The sequence below is a fragment of the Ursus maritimus genome, unplaced genomic scaffold (assembly GCF_017311325.1).
Source record: "Ursus maritimus isolate PB19 unplaced genomic scaffold, ASM1731132v1 scaffold_25, whole genome shotgun sequence".
Classification (NCBI taxonomy): domain Eukaryota; kingdom Metazoa; phylum Chordata; class Mammalia; order Carnivora; family Ursidae; genus Ursus; species Ursus maritimus.
This window is the reverse complement of record NW_024425008.1, coordinates 23,230,048-23,250,870: the sequence shown is the minus strand read 5'-3', so window position 1 is coordinate 23,250,870 and position 20,823 is coordinate 23,230,048. Positions and strand designations below refer to the sequence as shown.

Sequence of the window (20,823 nt, the reverse complement as noted above, 5' to 3'; positions counted from 1 at the left end):
AGGAGCATGATATATGTACTTTATGCACTCACCTGAATGTATGTTACTCCTCAATTTTAAAAAACCCTCAGTGCCTCCTCCTTCACTGAACCACTGCGATACCCTCCACCTCCCGTCTGGTCTCCCTGCCACCAAGACCGTCTCCACACCCCATTTATTCTTCTAATCACACCAAACTTCTTGCCGCTGTCTTTCCAACAAGAATCCTTCCCTAGATAAGGAGTGCAAATCTTCTAACAGTAATAAGGCAATAATAAATAATGTTCACTGTGAAAAGTCAAGAAGCAGTAAAATAAGCATTTTACAGTGTGGAGGAAAACACCAAAAAGAAGATGGAAAAAAGTGTCGAAGAGAGCAGGAAACTGTTATGTATTCCATAACAAGCCCTGTGGAACCATCTGATGCTTGAAACCATGTCCTACAAGCTGTTAGAATTCTTAGATCCTACAGGATTGGACCACAGAGCTATTTCATTGTGAATGTGTGTTATTTTCGAGACAAGAAAAGAATAATTCCGAAGACAATTTAGAGATCATCAGGGTACCCTTCTCAGTTTCAAAGGTGGGGGGACCATCACTTCAGATAGAATCAACAGAAGTGCCTCGGAAAGGAAGCCTGAAGCATAGGGGGTAGAGGGGACTGATCCCTAAACCAATGGGTCCAGAGGGCACAGCATCAAACCAAAGAGGATTATCTTGATCCTTAAGATCTCATGGAATTTGCCTTGCTAAATTTTGGACTTGGTTGGGACCCATCACCCCTTTCTTCCTTCTGATTTCTCTTTTGGAATGGGAATGTCTACCCTCTGCGTGTCCCATCATAGTATTTTTGAAGCACATAACGTACATGGCTTCACAAGCTCACAGCTGGAGAGGAACTGTCTTAGGATGAACTATATCTCCCGTTTCATTCATATCAGATGTAGATGATATTTAGATGAGACTCTGGAATATAGACTTTAGAGTTGACGCTGGAATGAGTTAACACTTTTGAGTTTGTTGGGGCAGAATAAATGTATTTTGCATGCAGGAAGAACATGATTTTAGGGGGATCATGGGCTGAATGTTATAGGCTGAATGTCTGTCTCCCCCCCACCCTCATTCATATATTGAAGCTCCAGTGTGATTCTATTTCAAAGTAGGGCCTTTGCGAGGTAATCAGGTTTACACTAGGTCTTGAGGGTGGGCCCCATAATGTGATTAGTACCCTTATAAGAAGAGAAGGCAGGGATCTCTGCTGAAGAATGGCCCTGTGAACACACTGTGAGAAAGCTATCTACAAGTCAAGAAGAATGCCCTCACCAAGAACTCAATCTGCCAGCAAGCAACCTGGTCTGGGACTTCCTGAACTGTGACAAATATCCGTTAAGCCACCTCATCTAGGGTGTTTTGTTATAGCAGTCCAAGCTAAGACAATGGTAAAGAGAGAAAATGTACACAATCTACCCTCAACTAGTTCAGGAAAAAGTAACTGTGTTGTGTGTGTGTGTGTGTGTGTGTAGAGAGAGGGAGAATGATGGAGAATTTTCTTCATGAACCATTTGAGTCAGGTGCAGTTATGATGTACCTTTATACTTCAGTGTGTCTCTCTTAAAAACAAAGATATTCTCTTACATAACTACAGAACAATTTTCAACATCAGGAAACCAATAGAAAACTAATAGCTAGTCTACGGACTATAGATTTTGTGAACTGTCCTAATAATGTCTTTATAGCCGGAAAAAAAAAAAAGTCCTAGAGCATGTGTTGCGTTCTGTCTCTCTAGTTTCAGAATAGAAAAAAAAAAAAAAAAGACTTTACACTGTAAACTGACTTATAAGGAATGATCCTAAGCAGAGGTTTCAAGAATACCATGAAACAACACAGGGTAACTATGTAATGATGCAATAATGGGGAAGTAATTAGTGGGAAACAAAAGCACACACTTCTGATATGAATTTTTAAAAATCACATGAGCATGAATTTATAAGCAAACAGACATATTCCTGCTGAATGTGATAGCAGTATGACAGAACCCACCCACCTGGCAGATAGTTTGAAACATTAAAAAACAAATTAACGTCCAATATGAACATCCATTACTATTTGGCAATCAAAGGACTGCCATCGTGCCCTTTCTGCTAAACGAATCCCATCCACTTCCAGTGGTATATTCTGTTCCTTAAAATTAGTTCTGCTGAAATGGCCCTTTCTTGGAGTTTTACTGAAATGTACTAGCCTCTCCCTACTGCATACCATACATACTAAAGGCATTTGGAGCTTTGCACCAGTCACGCAAGATATTCCACAATCTGAACATATATTTCCAGAAGCGTCCTCTTTTTTTCTACAGGCAACTTTTGAAAAGTAGGGAGTCCACATTTTTTCTTGCAATCAGGATAAATTCCCTACTTTTTGTCAGTAAGTATCTCCTAAGGAACGGACTGAAAAGTGCTTCCAAAGCTCGCTGGAAAACAAACATATTTTGACATTACGATTTTCCTGTTTGAAAACTCAGAAACGGAGACGCCCACGTATATGTGCCCTGGCACGTTTCAGTTCAGCGGCGCCCTGTGTACTCGGGCAGCAAGGTTCTGCCCCGGGGTCACTGTTCTCCCCTGCCACCCACATCTGCGGGGTAGCCCCTCCCGATCTCCAGATAAGCACCGGGGCCTAACAGCCGGATGCCGCAGTCAGGAGATCCGAGCATGAGCGCAGCTCTGCCACAGATCCTGCTGCTTGCTTGGAGCTCTCTTCACTTCAGCGTGTGCTGGGCCTATAACACCATGCCCTCCACGCTGGTTCTGGAGTGGACAGCGCGAGAGGCTACCCGGTTAGCATCAGTTTCCCTTCTCTGCGGATAATCTCTTGTTGGGGCGGGGGCTGGTGGTCACAGCTGTGCAGTATGACCGTATTCCTGGAGCCTAAGTGACCGACACGGGGGTGAGCACCTATGCCAAAACGAACCCAACAACCCTCTTAGGGGGATTTAAAATTTCCAGGGGGAGCGTTTGTCCTTAAGGAGAATAGTATCTGTGTTATACTCCTCATCAGAGTTTACATATCTGAAAAGGTTTGCATTTTTTCAGTTTTAACAACAAGTATTTCTTGAACATTTGCATATTTTCAATAAAATTTAAAAGGTACACATGTAGTGTTTCTCTTTTTTTAAAGATTTTATTTATTTATTTGAGAGAGAGCATGAGTTGGGGCAGGGCAGAGGGAGAGGAGCAAGCAGACTCCCGTCTGAGCCGAGAGCCTGAGGCCAAGCTCCCTCCCAGGACCCCACCTAGATCATGACTTGAGCCCATGACCTGAGCCGAAATTAGATGCTTAGCCAGCTGAACCACCCAGGTGCCCCTGTAGTGTTTCTCTTGTAAAGTCAACATACTTTACGTGCAGTTTTATCTGAAAATACTGGAGTTAGAAAAACATCATACTTGCAGAACATTAAACCAACACATTAAAGTATAAAGAAAATAAGTATCTCCTGAAATTCTACAACCCAGAGATAACTCACTGTTACATTTTGATGTATATTCTGCCAGACAAATAACACACACACACACACACACACACATACAAATATATATATACATTTATATTTGTGTGATAGGGAGGGGGTACAATTTTACATAGAAGAAATTGCTTAATATCTTTTTTTTTTTTTGCTTAGTATCATTACTATATCCTATCACCACAGAGATAACTCACTGTTACATTTTGATGTATATTCTGCCAGACAAATAACACACACACACACACACACACACACACACATACAAATATATATATACATTTATATTTGTGTGATAGGGAGGGGGTACAATTTTACATAGAAGAAATTGCTTAATATCTTTTTTTTTTTTTGCTTAGTATCATTACTATATCCTATCACCAATCAATAAGACAAACATCATTCTTTTAAGGGTTATGTAAATTCCATAATATGAATCTATAGTGTAATTTATTTAATGAATCCCTGTGCATAATATGTAGACTTTCCCCGGAATTTTCAATATGTGAACACTTTATACATCTCCACTCTTGATTTTTTCACAAGGATAAATGCCTAGAAATGAGATCGTCATTCAAAAAATGTATGTGTATATGTATGTGTGTGTATATATGATTCTGATCAGAGTCAGAATATCATTTTAAAATGAATTTAAAGGAAGCTTTAGAGATATTCTTAAAGTTTCCTGATTTCTAAAGTGTAATTGACCACAATTTAAGTGATCCAAACCTCATCTTTAAATGAATTAAACTACTGTCTCAAAATATAATGTAACACAGAATCATCTTGAGTTCCCAAAATGCATTGGTGAAAATGTGGCACAAATGTTACTTTCCTCAAATTGATCTTTAAGTCAGGGTAGTTCCAGTGCACAGTCCAACCCTCTAAGTGTTCTGGGGTTTTTTCTTCTCTCTTTCTCTCTTTCCCTCTCTTTCTTTTTTTCCTGACAAATTGATTCTAAAATTCATGTGCAAAAGCAAAGGGCCAGGAAGAGCCAAGGCTGTTTGGAAGAGAAATTAGGTAGGAAGAATCACCTTTATTAGATAATAAGACTTAGCATAAAGCTGTAGTAATATTGGCAGTATGATTTTTTTTTAAAGATTTTATTTATTTATTCGACAGAGAGAGAGAGACAGCCAGCGAGAGAGGGAACACAAGCAGGGGGAGTGGGAGAGGAAGAAGCAGGCTTATAGCGGAGGAGCCTGATGTGGGGCTCGATCCCATAACGCCGGGATCACGCCCTGAGCCGAAGGCAGACGCCTAACCGCTGTGCCACCCAGGCGCCCCTTGGCAGTATGATTTTGATGGAATAGAATAGAAAATCCTGAAGGAGCACACTATGAATATGGAGTTTGCTAGATCATGGTGGTGGCATTTCAAATCAGTGAGGAATGGGCTAGTGCTGAGACAGGTGGTTTTCCATGTGGAAAAAGAAGAAGAGAAGAAAAAAAAAAAAAAAAGATCCCCACCTCACACCAATCTGTTAAATCAATTCCAGGTTGTTAGATACTCAAATGTGAAGATAAGAAGAAATATAAAACTCTAGCATATAGGAAAAAATATTTATAACCTTAAAGTATAGAGTGACTTTCCTAAAAGCAACAAAGCACAAATTATAAAGTAAAGGTTGATAAGTTTGATTGTTTAAAACTTTTGCACACAGTAGCATCAAAAAGAATAAAAGGTTTAGGAAAAAATTTAAATAGTACAAAACTTGCACACTGGAACCCACAAAACATTTTGAAAGAAATTAAAGGGGATCTAAGTAAATGCAAAGACACCCAGTGTTCTGGAATTGAAAGACTTAATATTGGGGTGCCTGGCTTAGTCAGTAGAGTATGGGACTCCTGATCTTAGGGTCGTGAGTTCATGTTGGGCGTAGAGCTTGCTTAAAAAGAGAGAGGGAGACTTAATATTGTTAAAATGGAAATACTCTATAAATTCAGTGCAATCCCTGTCAAAATCCCAGCTGACTCTTGGAGACATTGACAAGCTGATCCTAAAATTTATATGGAAATATAAGAGACCCAGAATAGACAAAGTCTTGAAAGGGAAGAAATAAGTTGGAGGACTCACCCTTCCTGATTTCAGAACTCGCTATAAAACCACAGTAATCAAGATAGTGTGGTACTGCCATAAAGTTATACATTTGGGTCAATGGAATATAACTGAGAGTCCAGAAATAAACCCTTAATTTATGGTCAGTTGATTTTTCTGTAAGAGTACCAAGACAGTTCAAGGGGGCAAAGGATGATCTTTTCAACAAATGGTGTGGGAATAACTATGTATCTACATGCAGAAGAACTAATTTGGATCTCTACCTCATCCATATACAAAAAATCAACTCAGAATGAACCAAAGACCTAAATGTTAAGAACTGTCAAATTTTTAGGAAAACACATAGGTATAAATCTTTGTGAATTTTGATTAGGCAGTGGTTTTTTAGACATGACTCTAAAAGTATAAGCAACCCCCTAAAAACTGGAGTAGGTCAAAATGAACTTTTGTAATGTTTTGTACTTTTATGTTTCAAGGGACACCATCAAGATACCACTTCATAGGCACTGGAATAGCTCAGATAAAAACCCATTAACAAGTGTTGGTGGGGATGTGGAGAAATTGGAACCCTTATACATTGCTGGTGGGATCATACAATACAGCCACTTTGGAAAACAGTTCCTAAAGTGCTAAACATAAAGTCACCATATGATTCTGTGTTTCTATTCCCTGGACAAATGAAACATACATACGCACGAAAACTTCTACATGAATGCTTGTAGCAGGATTAGTCCTAATAGTCAAAAAGTGGAAACAAGCCAGATATCCATAAATTGATGAACAGATAAAATATAGTATAATCTTACACTGGAGTATTCTTCGGCAATAAAAAGAAATAAAGTACTGATGCATGTTACAACATGGATGAAAGAAACATGTGTAGTATAACGAGCCAGACATAAACAGCTCTGTACTGTATGATTCCACTAACATGAGATGTTCAGGATAGGTAAAGCCACAGAGACTAGGAGTTTGCCAGGGCCAGGAGTTTGTTTTGGGGGTGATGAAAATGTTTTAAAGTAAAGTTGTGATGATGGTTGTACCACTATGTGAATATAATAAAAGCCCCTGAACTGGACACTTGGACACATTTAATGATTTGTTAATTATATTTCAATTAAACTTATTTAAAAACCAGAAGCTTTGTGCACCATATGACATCATAAAGTGACACCAAAAGTAAAAAAAAACAAGCCCTGGATTGGGAGGAGACATTTGTAACACGTCACTGATAAAGGGTTAGCATCCCGACCAGAAAGCCTTATAAATTAGTGAGAAACAAGCGTGCACTCCAGGAGAAAAATGGGAAAGATAGGAACTGTCAATTTATAGGAGAAAAGGAACTTGATTGGAAAATAAATACATGAATATGCTCATCCTCACTAGTTCAAGTTAATGTAAATTAAAACAGTCAAATAACTGTTTTCATCTGTAGCTTTTGAAAGCTGTAAAAATATGACCATATTAAAGGTTGACAGTGTTATGTAGCGGTGGGAACTTGTGTACAGGCGCTCTTAGCATAAATTGGTACAATTGCCTTGGAGAACAATTTGGCAATTTCTACAAAAGTTGAAATACACATTCCTAATGACTACCTTATTAAGTTTGTCTCTGGGTATGTACAATAGCTGCGGTTTTCAAACATTTTTGTTCCAGCCTGCAGTAAGAAAGGACATTTTTATATCCAACCTAATGCGCATGTAATGTGAGGTATTGGGGGTTAGGACTTCAACATAATATTTTGCGGGGATCAGTTCAACCTGTAACATACTCTTTTCTGAAGAAATTCCGCTTATGGCACAAGGAGACATGTTTAATAAAGTTTACTATAAAAACACAACAAAGAATGGGAAGTAACCCAGCTTTTCATTAGTTGGAGAATGACTTAACCCACCTATCCCCACCCGGTGGACAAACAAAAAACCGGTATGGCATATTGATACAGTGAATACAGCACTTAAAAAGATCAGTCTAGATCTCTATTAAAGGCATGGGCAAATCTCAGACACATATTGTTAAACAAAAGTTGCAGAAAGATACATACAGTATGATACGTATAAGAGGATTAAAAACATGCCGGGCAATACTATATTGTTTATGGCTATGTATTTATATAAGAAAGGTATTATTTATTTTTAAAAGGAAAGGTTTTTTTTAAATGCATGGAAATGATAAACACCAAATTGAGGGTAGCTTTTATACTTTGGGGGGAAGAGGGAAACGGCACTTCCCCAGGACAAACTTCTTAAAAGGATTAGGGAACTGCTTAAACATAAGTCAGAGTGTGACGTTCTCGCTCTCTGGAGAGCTGCTTATCGCTGACAACGAAAGACAGAGTTTCTGTCGGTTTACAAGACCCTCTATCATCTGGCTCTCGCACACTTTTGACTTCATGTCCTGCCAGGTCACTGTCCTGCAGCCAAGGAGGCCTTTCTGCCCTTCCGGGAATACATGGAGTGTGCTTGCCCCAGGGCTTGTGTCCTCCTGTTAGCTCAGCCTGGAAAACTTTTCTCCTTAATTTTCTCTCTACCGTCATGTAGATCTCACTTACCCCTCACTTCCTTCAGAGAGGTTATCCTTGACCACCTTGTCTAAAATACTTTCCTCTTGCCATGATTTTTTTTTTCCTGGTTATAGAACTTAACAAACTGCCTGGTATTTTATTGTATATCTACTTGATTATTTATTGGCCGCCTCTCCCACTGGAGTGTATGGTACTGTATTCTAGTGCTCAGATCATGTTTAGCTCGTGGTAGAGGCTCAGTAAGTATCAGTGGACTAAATGAAAGAATGAATGATAACTTTAATGTCTTATAGAATGGGAAAAATAAGATCTAAAGCCTATAAGCTAATTGTTAAGTTTCGATAAATCTACATGTTGAGTAGATTTTTATCAATTTTTTTGTATTAATTACAGTATGCTATTTCATATATACTTGCTGGTTGACAAAAACCAGTTTTCCAAATTAATGTAAACATACACAAGAATCAGGTTGTGGTACACGTGCCATTAAAAAGACACCCATAGAGCAGTTTTTAGTGTTTCGGGCTTGCAGGTGGTTAAAGTCAGTAGGGGCTTAATGAGTGTTCCTGGTAGTGGTGACAGCTTGTGAGGAGGAATAAGAGCAGGCCGATGATGGTCCAATCGTCTGGAAATGGCACAGACCCACTCTATTTTATCACCTTTCTGTTAGCTCTTCCTAAGGGGCAGCGTGGCCATTAGTGGGACTTCTGTAGCACCTTTCCCACTGTCTTATGAGGGGTCTAAGCTGTGAGATGATGCTTAGTGCTTCCCTTAGGGAGGGGAAATCTGTCACTCCTGACTTTTTGCCATTTCTCCCTTTCTCACCTTGATTTGAAAAGCTGTGAGGCTGGGCTGCGAAACCTGGTGTGTGATCAGCGATTGGACTGTAATAGAGCTACCTATCAGAAAGCTCTGCGTGCTTGCTAAAGGACAGTATCTTTATCGCCTCCTGTACAGGCTTGGCTTGTATAATAGAGGAGGAGGAAGCAGGTTATTTCTAGGACAGCAAAATTAGCGTTCTAGTTTCCTAAAAACAGACGTTTTCTTAGCGGAGGAAGCTCATATAACTACTTAATCCAAGTATAGCTAGTAATACGAACAGCAGAATTAGCTAATTCTATATGAAGAGCAAAAAGGAGCGCAAAGGGTGAGTTTAAAGCGAAATTCTAATATTAAGCCACAAATGATTTAAAAACGATCAGACTAAGTTGTAGTATTTCTGAAAATAATTAAAGGAAAATTTGATTCATAGAAAAATCTCAGAAATATGACCAAGAAATGGCAATAAATGGAAAATGTAAAGAGTTGGATCCTAATCCCAACTTTGAATTTAGTTTTCCTATGACTGGACACATTGCTTAATCTCCTTTCTTTGGTGTTGTCATTTAGTCGTGTGAAGAGGAAGAGTGAGAATCACTTGTAAAAGAAATGCTTCTCACTGTGTGTGTATTTTTTATCCTGCATATTTAAATATAATTCCCTTTTGACAGTATTCTTTAAAATAGTTTCCTTACTCTTTTTATCTCAAAAACCGTGCTGATCTTTGCATCCTTTTTTGAAAACAAAAACAAAAAAACCTGAAGAATTCTTGAATACTAGGATTATCTCCTATCTTTTTAATTATCTCCTCTTTTTTTTCTTCTTCTTTTTTTTTTTTTTTTAAGATTTTATTTTTCAGTAATCTCTGCACCCAGTGTGGGACTTGAACTCACAACCTCAAGATCAAGAGTCATACGCTCCACTGACTTAGCCAGCCAGGCATCCCGGATTATCTCCTATTTATATTTTCTAGTACAGAGTACAGTCCTTGACATAACAGAGATGAAATATTTGTTGAAAAGAATGAGATGATTCCGCTGATTTTGAGCTCCTTGGTAGAAAGGGAGCTCTGAGTTCCTAGGAGCGGCTTTGATGTCTGAAAGTTATTTGTGCGGTTTTGGAATGTTAAAAAATTAAACAGGAGGAATGTCCATTTCTGGGCACGTGAAGTTAAAGGGAAGGAGGGGTCAAGTTGTAAGGAATTTCCCAGGACTGGCAGTATGGCAGTGATGAGAGGGAATACGTAGGCTGCTGTGTCCTCTGCCTTCTGTCTCCTTCAGTCATGCCCACATTCCCTCCCTGCCGCCCCCTGGGAAAGCAGACATTTTTGATTGATTGCTGAACGCTGTGTATAACGGAACTGCAGAGATCCAAGTCCATGTTGTTTTTGCCTTTTGCTCTTTTAGGTACCGTGTGGGGCTGAGCACCCACCATCTAACTAGGGATGGAGCTGGACTAAAGCTTTGGGTAGATTCAGTCTATTCTGGGGAGCGTTGTCTAAGGATGGGATCCATTGTATGTTTGTTGCAAGCCCCTCTCTCCAGTATGACTTTATCTCCTAAGCATTGTAAAATTGTGGTTGATTTCAAGTCACCTTTCTAGTCCTGCTCTCTAGCTTCTCTAGCACTTGGTAAGTGTCCTGTGCAGAAAACTGGCCATGCATCTGGGGCTGTGCTAGAATCTAGTCTGTTACACCATCCTATAAAGCTATCATAAACTCAGCTGCCTTTTCTTTCTCTTGGCAGAGTTCTTCTGCCTATGGCAAGCCCAGTTATGCTCATTCATGTTCACATTCTGCAAATACCACCAGGGGAGAAAATGACTAGCAATTGAAATTGCTTAAGGAAGGGTTCTTCCCTCTCCCGAATTTTAGTGTATAATGCCCTCTTTGCTTTGCATGGAAGACAGTTCTTCATTGTCTTTAAAACTGTTTCTTGTCTTGAGTAATCTATGTTGTTTTATCTAGTTGATCTGTAAAATTAATGGCTTGCCTCTGCCTGTTAATTTTAACCTAGAAGCTTTTTTGTTTTGTTTTGTTTTTGTTGTTGTAAATGAGACATAAAAATAAAGTTGTTCAAACAATATAGAAATTATTTCTCTCAGTAAAGTCTGAAGGTAGATTGCTAGAACTCGGGAGGTAGGTTATGAGCTATCTTCTTTGTTCTGTAATCTTTTAGGATGTTGTTTTTATTCACATCTCAGTCTCAACCACATCTCCATTCCAAGCCACTGGTAGAAAGAGAAGTGGAAGGAGAGCAATTGCTGTTTTAAAGGATGTAATCCAGCCTTGGTACCTGTCCCTTCTGTTCATTTCCTCTTTGGCCAGAATTTCATCATATGGCTGCCTAGCTGCTGGAGAGATTGGGAAATGTAGACTGTAGCTGGATGGCCATGGGCCCAGCTAAAACTGAGGGATCCTATTACTAAAGGGGAGATAAGGAGAATGTCCACGGGGAGCCAGTTAGCCGTCTCTGTCATTGTATGGTCTGAGGAGAAACTCTAACCAGAGTTTTTTTTTCTAAATAGTCAATTTTCTTAAGCTCTTGTATTAAATAATCTATTACATCCCCTTTTTATGATTTTTCAACCATGAAAGAGTCTTGTTTAATGGTTATGAGCATGTTCTCGCAGTTAGGCAAAGTTAGCAGACAAACATTGTCTGAATTTTGATCTGTGGTCTTCTGTTGCCCTTTTTAAAAATACTAGTTCAGATTTTTTGTTTCCCTTTTTTGGTCTGTGTTCATGTGTATTAATGAGAACCTGGAAACAGTTCAGTTATAGCAGGCAGTGAGAATCCCATGTCCTTCAGTACCTTATAATTTTGAACCAGGTATCCTTTATCCTAGATAAAGAGTGAACAGTAGGGGCACCTGGGTGGCTCAGTCGTTAAGCGTCTTGCCCTTGGCTCAGGGCGTGATCCCAGAGCTGGGATCGAGCCCCATAATGGGCTCCTCCTCTGGGAGCCTGCTTCTTCCTCTCCCACTCCCTCTGCTTGTGTTCTCTCTCTCGCTGGCTGTCTCTCTCTCTGTCAAATAAATAAATAAAATCTTAAAAAAAAAAGTGAATAATATTCCAGATGCACAAAATTGACAGAGTTGGGAGACATATCTATAGGCTCTGTTAGCATATAAATACCCAGTCTGTAAGTGTACAAAAGAAGTTCTAAGAGATTTCAACATGGAATATGGAATATGTATCTGTTAAATTTCTTTCAGTTAAGGGGCACCTGGGTGGCTCAGTTGGTAAAGCATCTGAGTTCAACTCAGGTCATGATCTCAGGGTCCTGGAATGGAGCCCTACACTCCACTCCGCGCTTAGCAGGGAGTCTGCTTGTCACTATCGCTCTCCCTCTGCCCCTCCCCCAGCTGTATTCGCTCTCTCTCTCAAATAAATAAAATCTTTAAACAAAAAATAAAAAATAAATACATTTTTTTCAGTTGATAGGAACAGAAACTGTATCTAAACAAAAAGGTGATTTATTGCAAGGATGATAGGTATGCAAAAAATGGATAAAAGGAGGGAGTAGGGTAGAACTGGTGAATAACTCAGGAGAAGTCAGGCAGTTAATAGCACAGTGCTTGGGACCTCAGCAGCAGGAGTTCATGGACCTTTTCTCCAGAATGTTGGAGGTCTAGTACCCTTCACACTCTTAACCTGTTGAAATCATAAATCCCCATGAGAGAGGGTTGTTGGGTTCGTTTTGGCATAGGTGCTCACCCCCGTGTCGGTCACTTAGGCTCCAGGAATACGGTCATACTGCACAGCTGTGACCACCAGCCCCCCCCCCAACAAGAGATTATCCGCAGAGAAGGGAAACTGATGCTAACCGGGTAGCCTCTCGCGCTGTCCACTCCAGAACCAGCGTGGAGGGCATGGTGTTATAGGCCCAGCACACGCTGAAGTGAAGAGAGCTCCAAGCAAGCAGCAGGATCTGTGGCAGAGCTGCGCTCATGCTCGGATCTCCTGACTGCGGCATCCGGCTGTTAGGCCCCGGTGCTTATCTGGAGATCGGGAGGGGCTACCCCGCAGATGTGGGTGGCAGGGGAGAACAGTGACCCCGGGGCAGAACCTTGCTGCCCGAGTACACAGGGCGCCGCTGAACTGAAACGTGCCAGGGCACATATACGTGGGCGTCTCCGTTTCTGAGTTTTCAAACAGGAAAATCGTAATGTCAAAATATGTTTGTTTTCCAGCGAGCTTTGGAAGCACTTTTCAGTCCGTTCCTTAGGAGATACTTACTGACAAAAAGTAGGGAATTTATCCTGATTGCAAGAAAAAATGTGGACTCCCTACTTTTCAAAAGTTGCCTGTAGAAAAAAGAGGGCACTTCTGGAAATATATGTTCAGATTGTGGCATAACTTGTGGCATATCTAATTTAAACTCCTCAAATGTTACCAGTAATTTTTGAACTGCCAAATCCAGTGGCTTAATAGAGTAAGATAAACCAGGCTCTACCAACTAACTAACTGGGACAGTTATTTAAATGGTCTGGAATTCAGTCTTATTTAGAACATGGTGATAATATTTGCCCTGCAAGGCCCCTGTGAAGACCAGATAGGTGAAGAAGCTGGGAGAGGTCCTGGTCACAGTAAAGGGTACCTATTATAATTATATCTTTGGTTTCCCACCACCAAGATGTTGCTTACCCCTCCTAATTGAAACGGCCTCCCTCTCCTACGGCTTTCTCATACCACTTCCTAATGCTTCTGTTCTCTCACAATCAACCTTCCTCAGCAGTGTGTGTGTCTTCCAGTAACATTCGATTCCCCAATATTATATCCTTCGTGCTTCCTCTTCTTGCTTAATGCCATCTTCTGTCTGCTTCACCAACTTGCACAGCTTCAACTATCACCATCCATTCCTTCAACTAAGATTTCCTGAGTTCCTATTACATACTAGGTACAATGCAAATACAGTAGTCCCCCCATTACCCACGGTCAACCCCAGTCTGAAAGCTGATGATCCTCCTTCTAATGTATTATCAAAAGCTCAAGAGTAGGTTTAATATTATGTCACAATGCCTACGTCATCCCCCGCACTTCATCTCATCATGTAAGCTTATTATCCTCTCACATCATCACAAGAAGGGTAAGTACGGTACAATAAGGTATTTTGAGAGAGACCACATTCACATGACTTTTATTGCAGTATATTGTTATAGTTTTCTTTGTTATTATTAGTTATTGTTGTTACTCTCTTAATGTGCCTAATTTATAAATTAACCTTTATCATGGGTATGCATGTATAGAAAAAAATATATACACAGGGTTCTGAACTATCCACTATATACAATGGTTGCAGGCATCCACTGGTGATCATGGAACATATGCCCTGCGGTTAAAGGGTAGTACTGCAGTAAAATCTCAGATGTTTGCTGAAAGGGCTTACTAATTAGGCAGCAAGAGGCTTATTTTAGAATAAGTCAAAACCTTCACATTTGAGAGGTCAGTACTTATCTACACAATAGTTTCTAAACCTTCCTAGATTACAAAAATTGTTGAGTATTTTCCTCAACCTCGGTAAGTGTTATTTGGAGTAAGGCTGGGTCATACCCATAGTGTCAGTACAACTGCGTATTTCACTATACTTAGAAATTATCAGAAAGCAGAGGACTGGTAAAACAAACCCCATTAAAAAAATTAACCCACAACACCAGGGGTTACCTCAATCCTTTAGGGTCCTGTAATACACATGTATTGTTTTTCATAATCAGAAGCAAAAAATTTTAGAACAAATGGAAAAATAGCAACCTTAACCTTTATAATGGGTCTTGAAGGCAGCCTTAAAGACAAATGATAAATTTTCTGAGATTAAATGTGTGTAAGAGCAAGGACTTGCTTAAACAGTCACAAACTATAAATTATACTATGGAAGCCTTCTTAGAAGCTATTCAGAAGGCAACTGACTTTTGAGGCCACAAACCATGTATTTAATCAAGTAAGGCACACCCACTCAGAATGCAAACACAGTCTCTACCCATCCCTCTCAATTGCCCATTCTGCCAATACACACTACTTCTTTCTTTCAAAAAACTGAATGTAATTGAATCTCAACCAATTAACTATCGTGCCCAGAGCACTATGAAGTTTCTAGGGCACCTCGGCCAACCCTAAAAAGTGGGCAAGTCTTCTTTCTCTGAATATGCAAGTTTTAAAATACTATCTTAAGAACACAGAGGTTTATATATTAAATACTGGTCTCATTTCCCAAGAATTTTTATTAAAAATAATTCCTGAGTACCTCAGATGACTCTGGAATCTTTCAGATCCAGCTAGCAAGATTTGAAATGTTCTCCTTGAAACAAAAAGCATTCAAAACAAAAATCTAGTCCCACAGCTGTAGCTACAACGTTATTTTTGCAAAGCCTTGAGGTCTTCGGAAGTCTCGTCAGGCCTTCAAAACCTGAACAGGTATCCAGGCCATTCTAGATACTCCTCCAGTTCTTGTCCCATAACTAACTTCTTTTCACTGTTACTGTTTCCTCTCAGTGGAAACAAAAGCTAGTAGCTACTTAGTAAATCACCCTTCATTAGTTATTCATTTGCCTCCTTCAAAGTGCAAGTAGCAGGACCAGCTCTTTTTTCTTTCAACTTTGCTTGTCCTAAAGAACATGACTTGTGCCCCAAGTCCTCCTTAGAATCTAACTTATTTTGGCAGCTAGGAGGCCGTCATCATTCTAATAGGTCATTAAAACTACTTCTAAAGGGAAGAAACTTAGGCTCAGAACAGTCTCAAAGACAGATAGTTTCTTTCCTTCAATACTTGCTAACTAAGGAAGGTAAAATGCATGTCTCAATCTTAAAAGTTCTATAAAGAAATGGAAGATCTAAAAAAAAGTGCTATAAACAAGGAGCTCTAAAAGTAAAAACAGACAGTATTATATTTCAGGCGCAACCAAAATATGGTATTTAATCAAACGTTAAATCCATGGTAAAAAATCTTGTAATTAAAATCACTGAACGCTGCAACATGCTGCTGAAAAAAATTTCCTGCAAAGCCTCTAGAGGTCTTTAAAAATAGGATAGAATCATCTATCAAGATTAGTTTTAATAAAGTCCTACAAAGAGATAAAAGGACTGAATTACATAAACCCCTAAAGGTTTCTTCCAGCTCTAATTCTGCCAAAGCTTTCCATTTTAACTCTTTCAAAGTTTCCCCAGTGCTAACTGCCACCCTTTACCTCAAATAAAGGCTGACCCTACTCTCCTCTGAATGGCAAGGGAGGAAAAATTACTGCTTTACTGCTCCTCTTCCTTGTGAAAACTGTCTACTGTCATCATTAAAAAATAGTAATGTCTACACATGGCTGCCGTAAAAAACAAAACCCAATACTCCTATGATGCTTCCCCTACACTCTCACAGAGGTACCACACTCACAGCACTTCTGACACCTAACGTGGGGGCAGTTTCCACTCCAACAAGCACTTTTGTGACACCAGCTGGTGTCAATTTAACTCAATTCTGACACACTCCACCTGGAGATAATGTGCGATCCCCAGGTGAAGGGCTTGGTCGCACAAGACTGCTCCCCACCCCACCCCTGCCTGGGATGCCTGTCGCAAGTCCAGGTCGTCCCCTGTGCTTCTAACCCAGAAGCTACTAATCAGGTTCCCACCACTTCCTCCTCTGGTTGATAATTTGCTAGAATGGCTCACAGAACTCAGGAAACCTGTTTATTTACTGTTTCCTAGTTTCTTATAAAAAGATATAATAAAGGATACAGATGAACACCCAGATGGAAGAGGTGCACAGGGGGCAAGGTGTGTGGGAAGGGGCATGCCACTCTCCTAACATCTCCACGTGTTCGGCAACCTGGAAGCTCTCTCAACCTGGTACTTCGGGGATTTTTATGGAGGCTTCATGACATCTGCATGAGCAATCATTAACTTCATTTCCAGCCCCGTTCCACTCTCAGGAGAATGCGGGGTGGGGCTGACAATTCCAAGCTTCTAAACATGGCTTGGTCTTTCTGGTGAGCAGCCCCCATCCAGGAGCCCACCCAGAGTCACCTCATTAGAACAAAAGACACTGCTATCACCAGCGAAATTGCAAGGGATTTAGGAACTCTGTGTCAGGAATAAGAGTCAAAGACTAAATATTAGAACAAAAGATGCTCCTAGTATTCCTATCACTTAGGAAATTACACAAGTTTTAGGAGCTCTGTGCCAGGAACTAGAAGCAGAAACATATATGCATATCTTTCCCTATTATCACAGCTAGTGTGAAAGAAAGAAAGAAAGAAAGAAAGAAAGAAAGAAAGAAAGAAAGAGCAAGCAATAACAAATGGTAAGGATATGGAGAAATTGGAAGGCTTGTTCACTATTAATGGGAAGGTAAAATGGTTTAGCTGCTGTGGAAAACAGTGTGGCATTTCCTCAAAAAATTAAAAATAGAATTATCATATGATCCAGCAAATCCACTTCTGGGTATATATCCAAAAGAACTGAAAGCAGGGTCTTGAAGAGCTATTTCTACACCCATATTCAAAGCAGCACTATTCACAATACCTAAGCCCTGAAAGCAACCCCAGTGTCCACGGACAAATAAACAGCTAAGTAAAATGTGGTATGTACATAAAATGGAATATTATTCAGCCTTAAAAAGGAAGGAAATTCTGGGGCGCTTCAGTGGCTCAATCGGTCTGCCTTTGGCTCAGGTCATGATCCCAGAGTCCTGGGATCAAATCCTCTGCTGGGCTCCCTGCTCAGTGGGAGTCTGCTTCTCCCTCTCCCTTTGTTCCCCTCCATCCGTTTTTTTCTCTCTCTCTCAAACAAATAAAATCTTTTAAAAAAAAGGTAGGAAATTCTGATACACACTGCTACATGGATGAACCATGAGTACATTATGCTACATGAAATAAGCCAGACAGAAAAAGAAAAATACGATTTCATTTATATGAGGTACGCACAGGAGTCACATTCATAGAGGAAGAAAGCAGAATGGTGGTTGCCAAGGGCAGGAGGAGAGAATGGGGAGTTATGTTTAATGAGTATAGAGTTTCAGTTCTACAAGATGAAAAAAGTTACGGCAGTGGATGGTGGTGATGGTTGCCCAACATGATGAATGCATTTAATGCCCCTGAACCGTACATTCACAAACGGTTAGGATGGTAAATTTTATGTCGTGTGCGTTTTACCACAATAAGAAAAAAAATGGAGGAAAAAACCAGAAAACAAAAACAGCAACATTTGATTGTTTTACATGCCCATTCTACCACAGGATCTATTTACTCAAACTCTAAACCCAAATCCAACAAAGGACAAGCACGGATCTTCATCCCTTCAAACACTGCAACTCTTGAGAGTGTAAAAGAATCCTAGAAGTTTCTAACTTCTCTTGTGTTCCTTAAAAGACAAATGTTGGGATGTGTGAGGAAATGAATGTATACCCAGGTTTAAAAACTCTGAATTTATGGGGCGCCTGGGTGGCACAGCGGTTAAGCGTCTGCCTTCGGCTCAGGGCGTGATCCCGGCGTTATGGGATCGAGCCCCACATCAGGCTCCTATGCTATGGGCCTGCTTCTTCTTCCTCTCCCACTCCCCCTGCTTGTGTTCCCTCTCTCGCTGGCTGTCTCTATCTCTGTCAAATAAATAAATAAATAAAATCTTTAAAAAAATAAAAACTCTGAATTTATACTTTAGTTAAAAGATGACACACCCCTGCACACTTAACATCTTATGTGTATTTTTATGGCATCATTGGCAACATTTCCCCCGGAAAGTGAGGGAAAATAAACAGGGGTTGGTGCACTATCACTTTAATTGAAACAAAACAATTAAAGATACTCCTGCTCCAATGAAGTTACCAAAGCCTCTCCTTTGCTTAAGAAAAACAAAAACCAAAACTAATAGATAATATTCCTCATATCCGTGTACAAAGCTATATTCCTAAAGTCCTCGTTTTAAACACACTGTGACCAAGAGTTTTCTAGCAGGGATACTGGAGCCCTAACCATTTTTTCAGGCATTCTAGTAGACCAGTCTTCCAGATGCCACCATAGTGCCTTGAGTGGAATTTTTCACCAAAATACACTAGAAAAAGTCAGCCAGATGCTAGAGTCATACAGATTTTTAAAATTTCACTTTAGCAACTTGATGTGTCTTCATCTTACTATTAGTTGGCAACCTCTGAAGAAATATCATACCTACAAATGCTAGACTGTTAGAGATTAGAGGAGGAATTTAGTATTAAATGAGAACGTAACTCTTATGTTAAGTGAAAAGAGCACCTGAACACAAAATACCTCTGAAGTGTGAACACCTTTCTCTTGACTTTCTTTTCCCTCTTAAAAAATCATAATCCAGTCCTTCATCTGCAATGTATTTTCTGACTCCTACCCGTCAGGTTTCCCTGTTATAATCTCTACCACAGCAATTTTGTCTTATTAGCCATTTATGTTGCTAAAAAACAACCCCTTACACAACCAATAATGAGAGTGTGCTTACACTTCCTCTCTCACTCAATTATTTCTTTAAAATGAAAATAAATCTTCGGAATCTGTGCATTACGGTGCCTTCCACCTTACAACTTCAGGGGAAGTCAAGTCTCTTTTATGTGTTTTCCCACCAACTCTCATAGTCTTACTATGTCAACATGACCCAGAGGAATGCTTTATTTTCTGTTTCACACCAAAAAGTAATAGGCCTATCTATCCCATCTAATGACTGGGGGAGGAGGCAGCTAGCTATCTATACTAAAGTCAAATTAAATCACAATAGTCACATTACTTCTGGGAACAGATGACTTTGGGGCAAGAAAACGTTTCCCTTAATATCTAAACGGGATTTTAAAGTATTAAAGTCAATTGCAAATCTCACAACACTCTCTTCCAGCAACACTGATCTTTTAATCTTTTTAACCAGCTCTTCTTGTCTTTAAAAACACATTTCAGGATATCGGACATCCAGAGAACTGGAAGGCTGTTACTAATTACTGTCTTCAATTCAAAGCTTTTCAAAGTATTTCAGAACTCCCTGGACTTGGTGATTCAGCCTTGGTTAACTGGTATGGAGACTCATCACAAGTCACCACCTGGGTTCCTAACTCAATCTGGAGCCCGGGATGAGGGTCTCACCACAGGCTGAGTAAGAGGCACCAGACCCGGTTCACTGCCAGATGTGTGGTCCAGTGCCTTGCTTGCAGAAGGGAAAGATATGTAGTAGGAAGACACTTGGGTGTGTTTTCGCCTGATACCACCTCCTAACTTTCTTTGCTTGCTGAGGAACCCGAGGATGGTTTTCCTTGAAGGGTTTCAGGACTCTAAGAGGAAGCAACCACCTCGAGGACATGAGGAAGGAACCTCGAGAGGAAGAACCAAGGGCCCTCGAGTGGATATTCCCGGGGTCCGCGGGGTCACTCCCTGCCTCCCCGGGGGACCGACCCGCATTTCTGGCCAGATCAGGGGGAGGAAGGTACTCGAGCTTGGAGCAGAGCCCAAACCTCCGGAGGAAAGGAGAAAGACCTCAGACGCGGAGACACGAGGGAGCCCCTACGCCGCCCTTGAACCTCCCGCTCTGGGCAGGCCCGGTCAGGGCCAAGACACCGCCGCCAGCGCACCTGAGCCGTGCCCGGCGCCGGCACCCGCCCCCGCGGACGGTCACCGCGACCTCGCCCCGCCCGGCCACCCCCTCTGCCGGCTCCGCACGGGCTCAGCTCGCGGAGTCCCCGCCCGCCACCTCCGGCTCAGCCCGGCCGCCCGGTCCCACCATACCTGACCCGCGGCGGCTGCGGCGGCAGCGGCGCTGCTCCTCACATACCCGTTCCGCACTTCCCCGTTCGCCACGCAGCCGTTCGCCCGCACCGGGCGACGGCAGCAGCAGCCTCCGAGCCCCGGCCGCATCGTCCCGGTATCACCAGGCGCAAGGAAGGTTCTGTAGGCGGCGGCCCAGGCAGCGGCGGCTCCAGTCCCGCTCCGCACCCCACCCAC

At 41.0% G+C, this 20,823-nt stretch overlaps 1 protein-coding gene across 1 annotated transcript in view; it reads right to left on the bottom strand.

The window, feature by feature from the left end:
• SPTLC2 (serine palmitoyltransferase long chain base subunit 2) overlaps positions 1-20,823 on the bottom strand; it is a 97,167-nt gene extending 76,344 nt beyond the window's left edge. Inside the window, exon 1 of the mRNA XM_040641602.1 lies at positions 20,608-20,823. Coding sequence (XP_040497536.1) covers positions 20,608-20,736 — 129 coding nt within the window. The 5' untranslated portion in view covers positions 20,737-20,823. The remainder of the gene's footprint in view (positions 1-20,607) is intronic.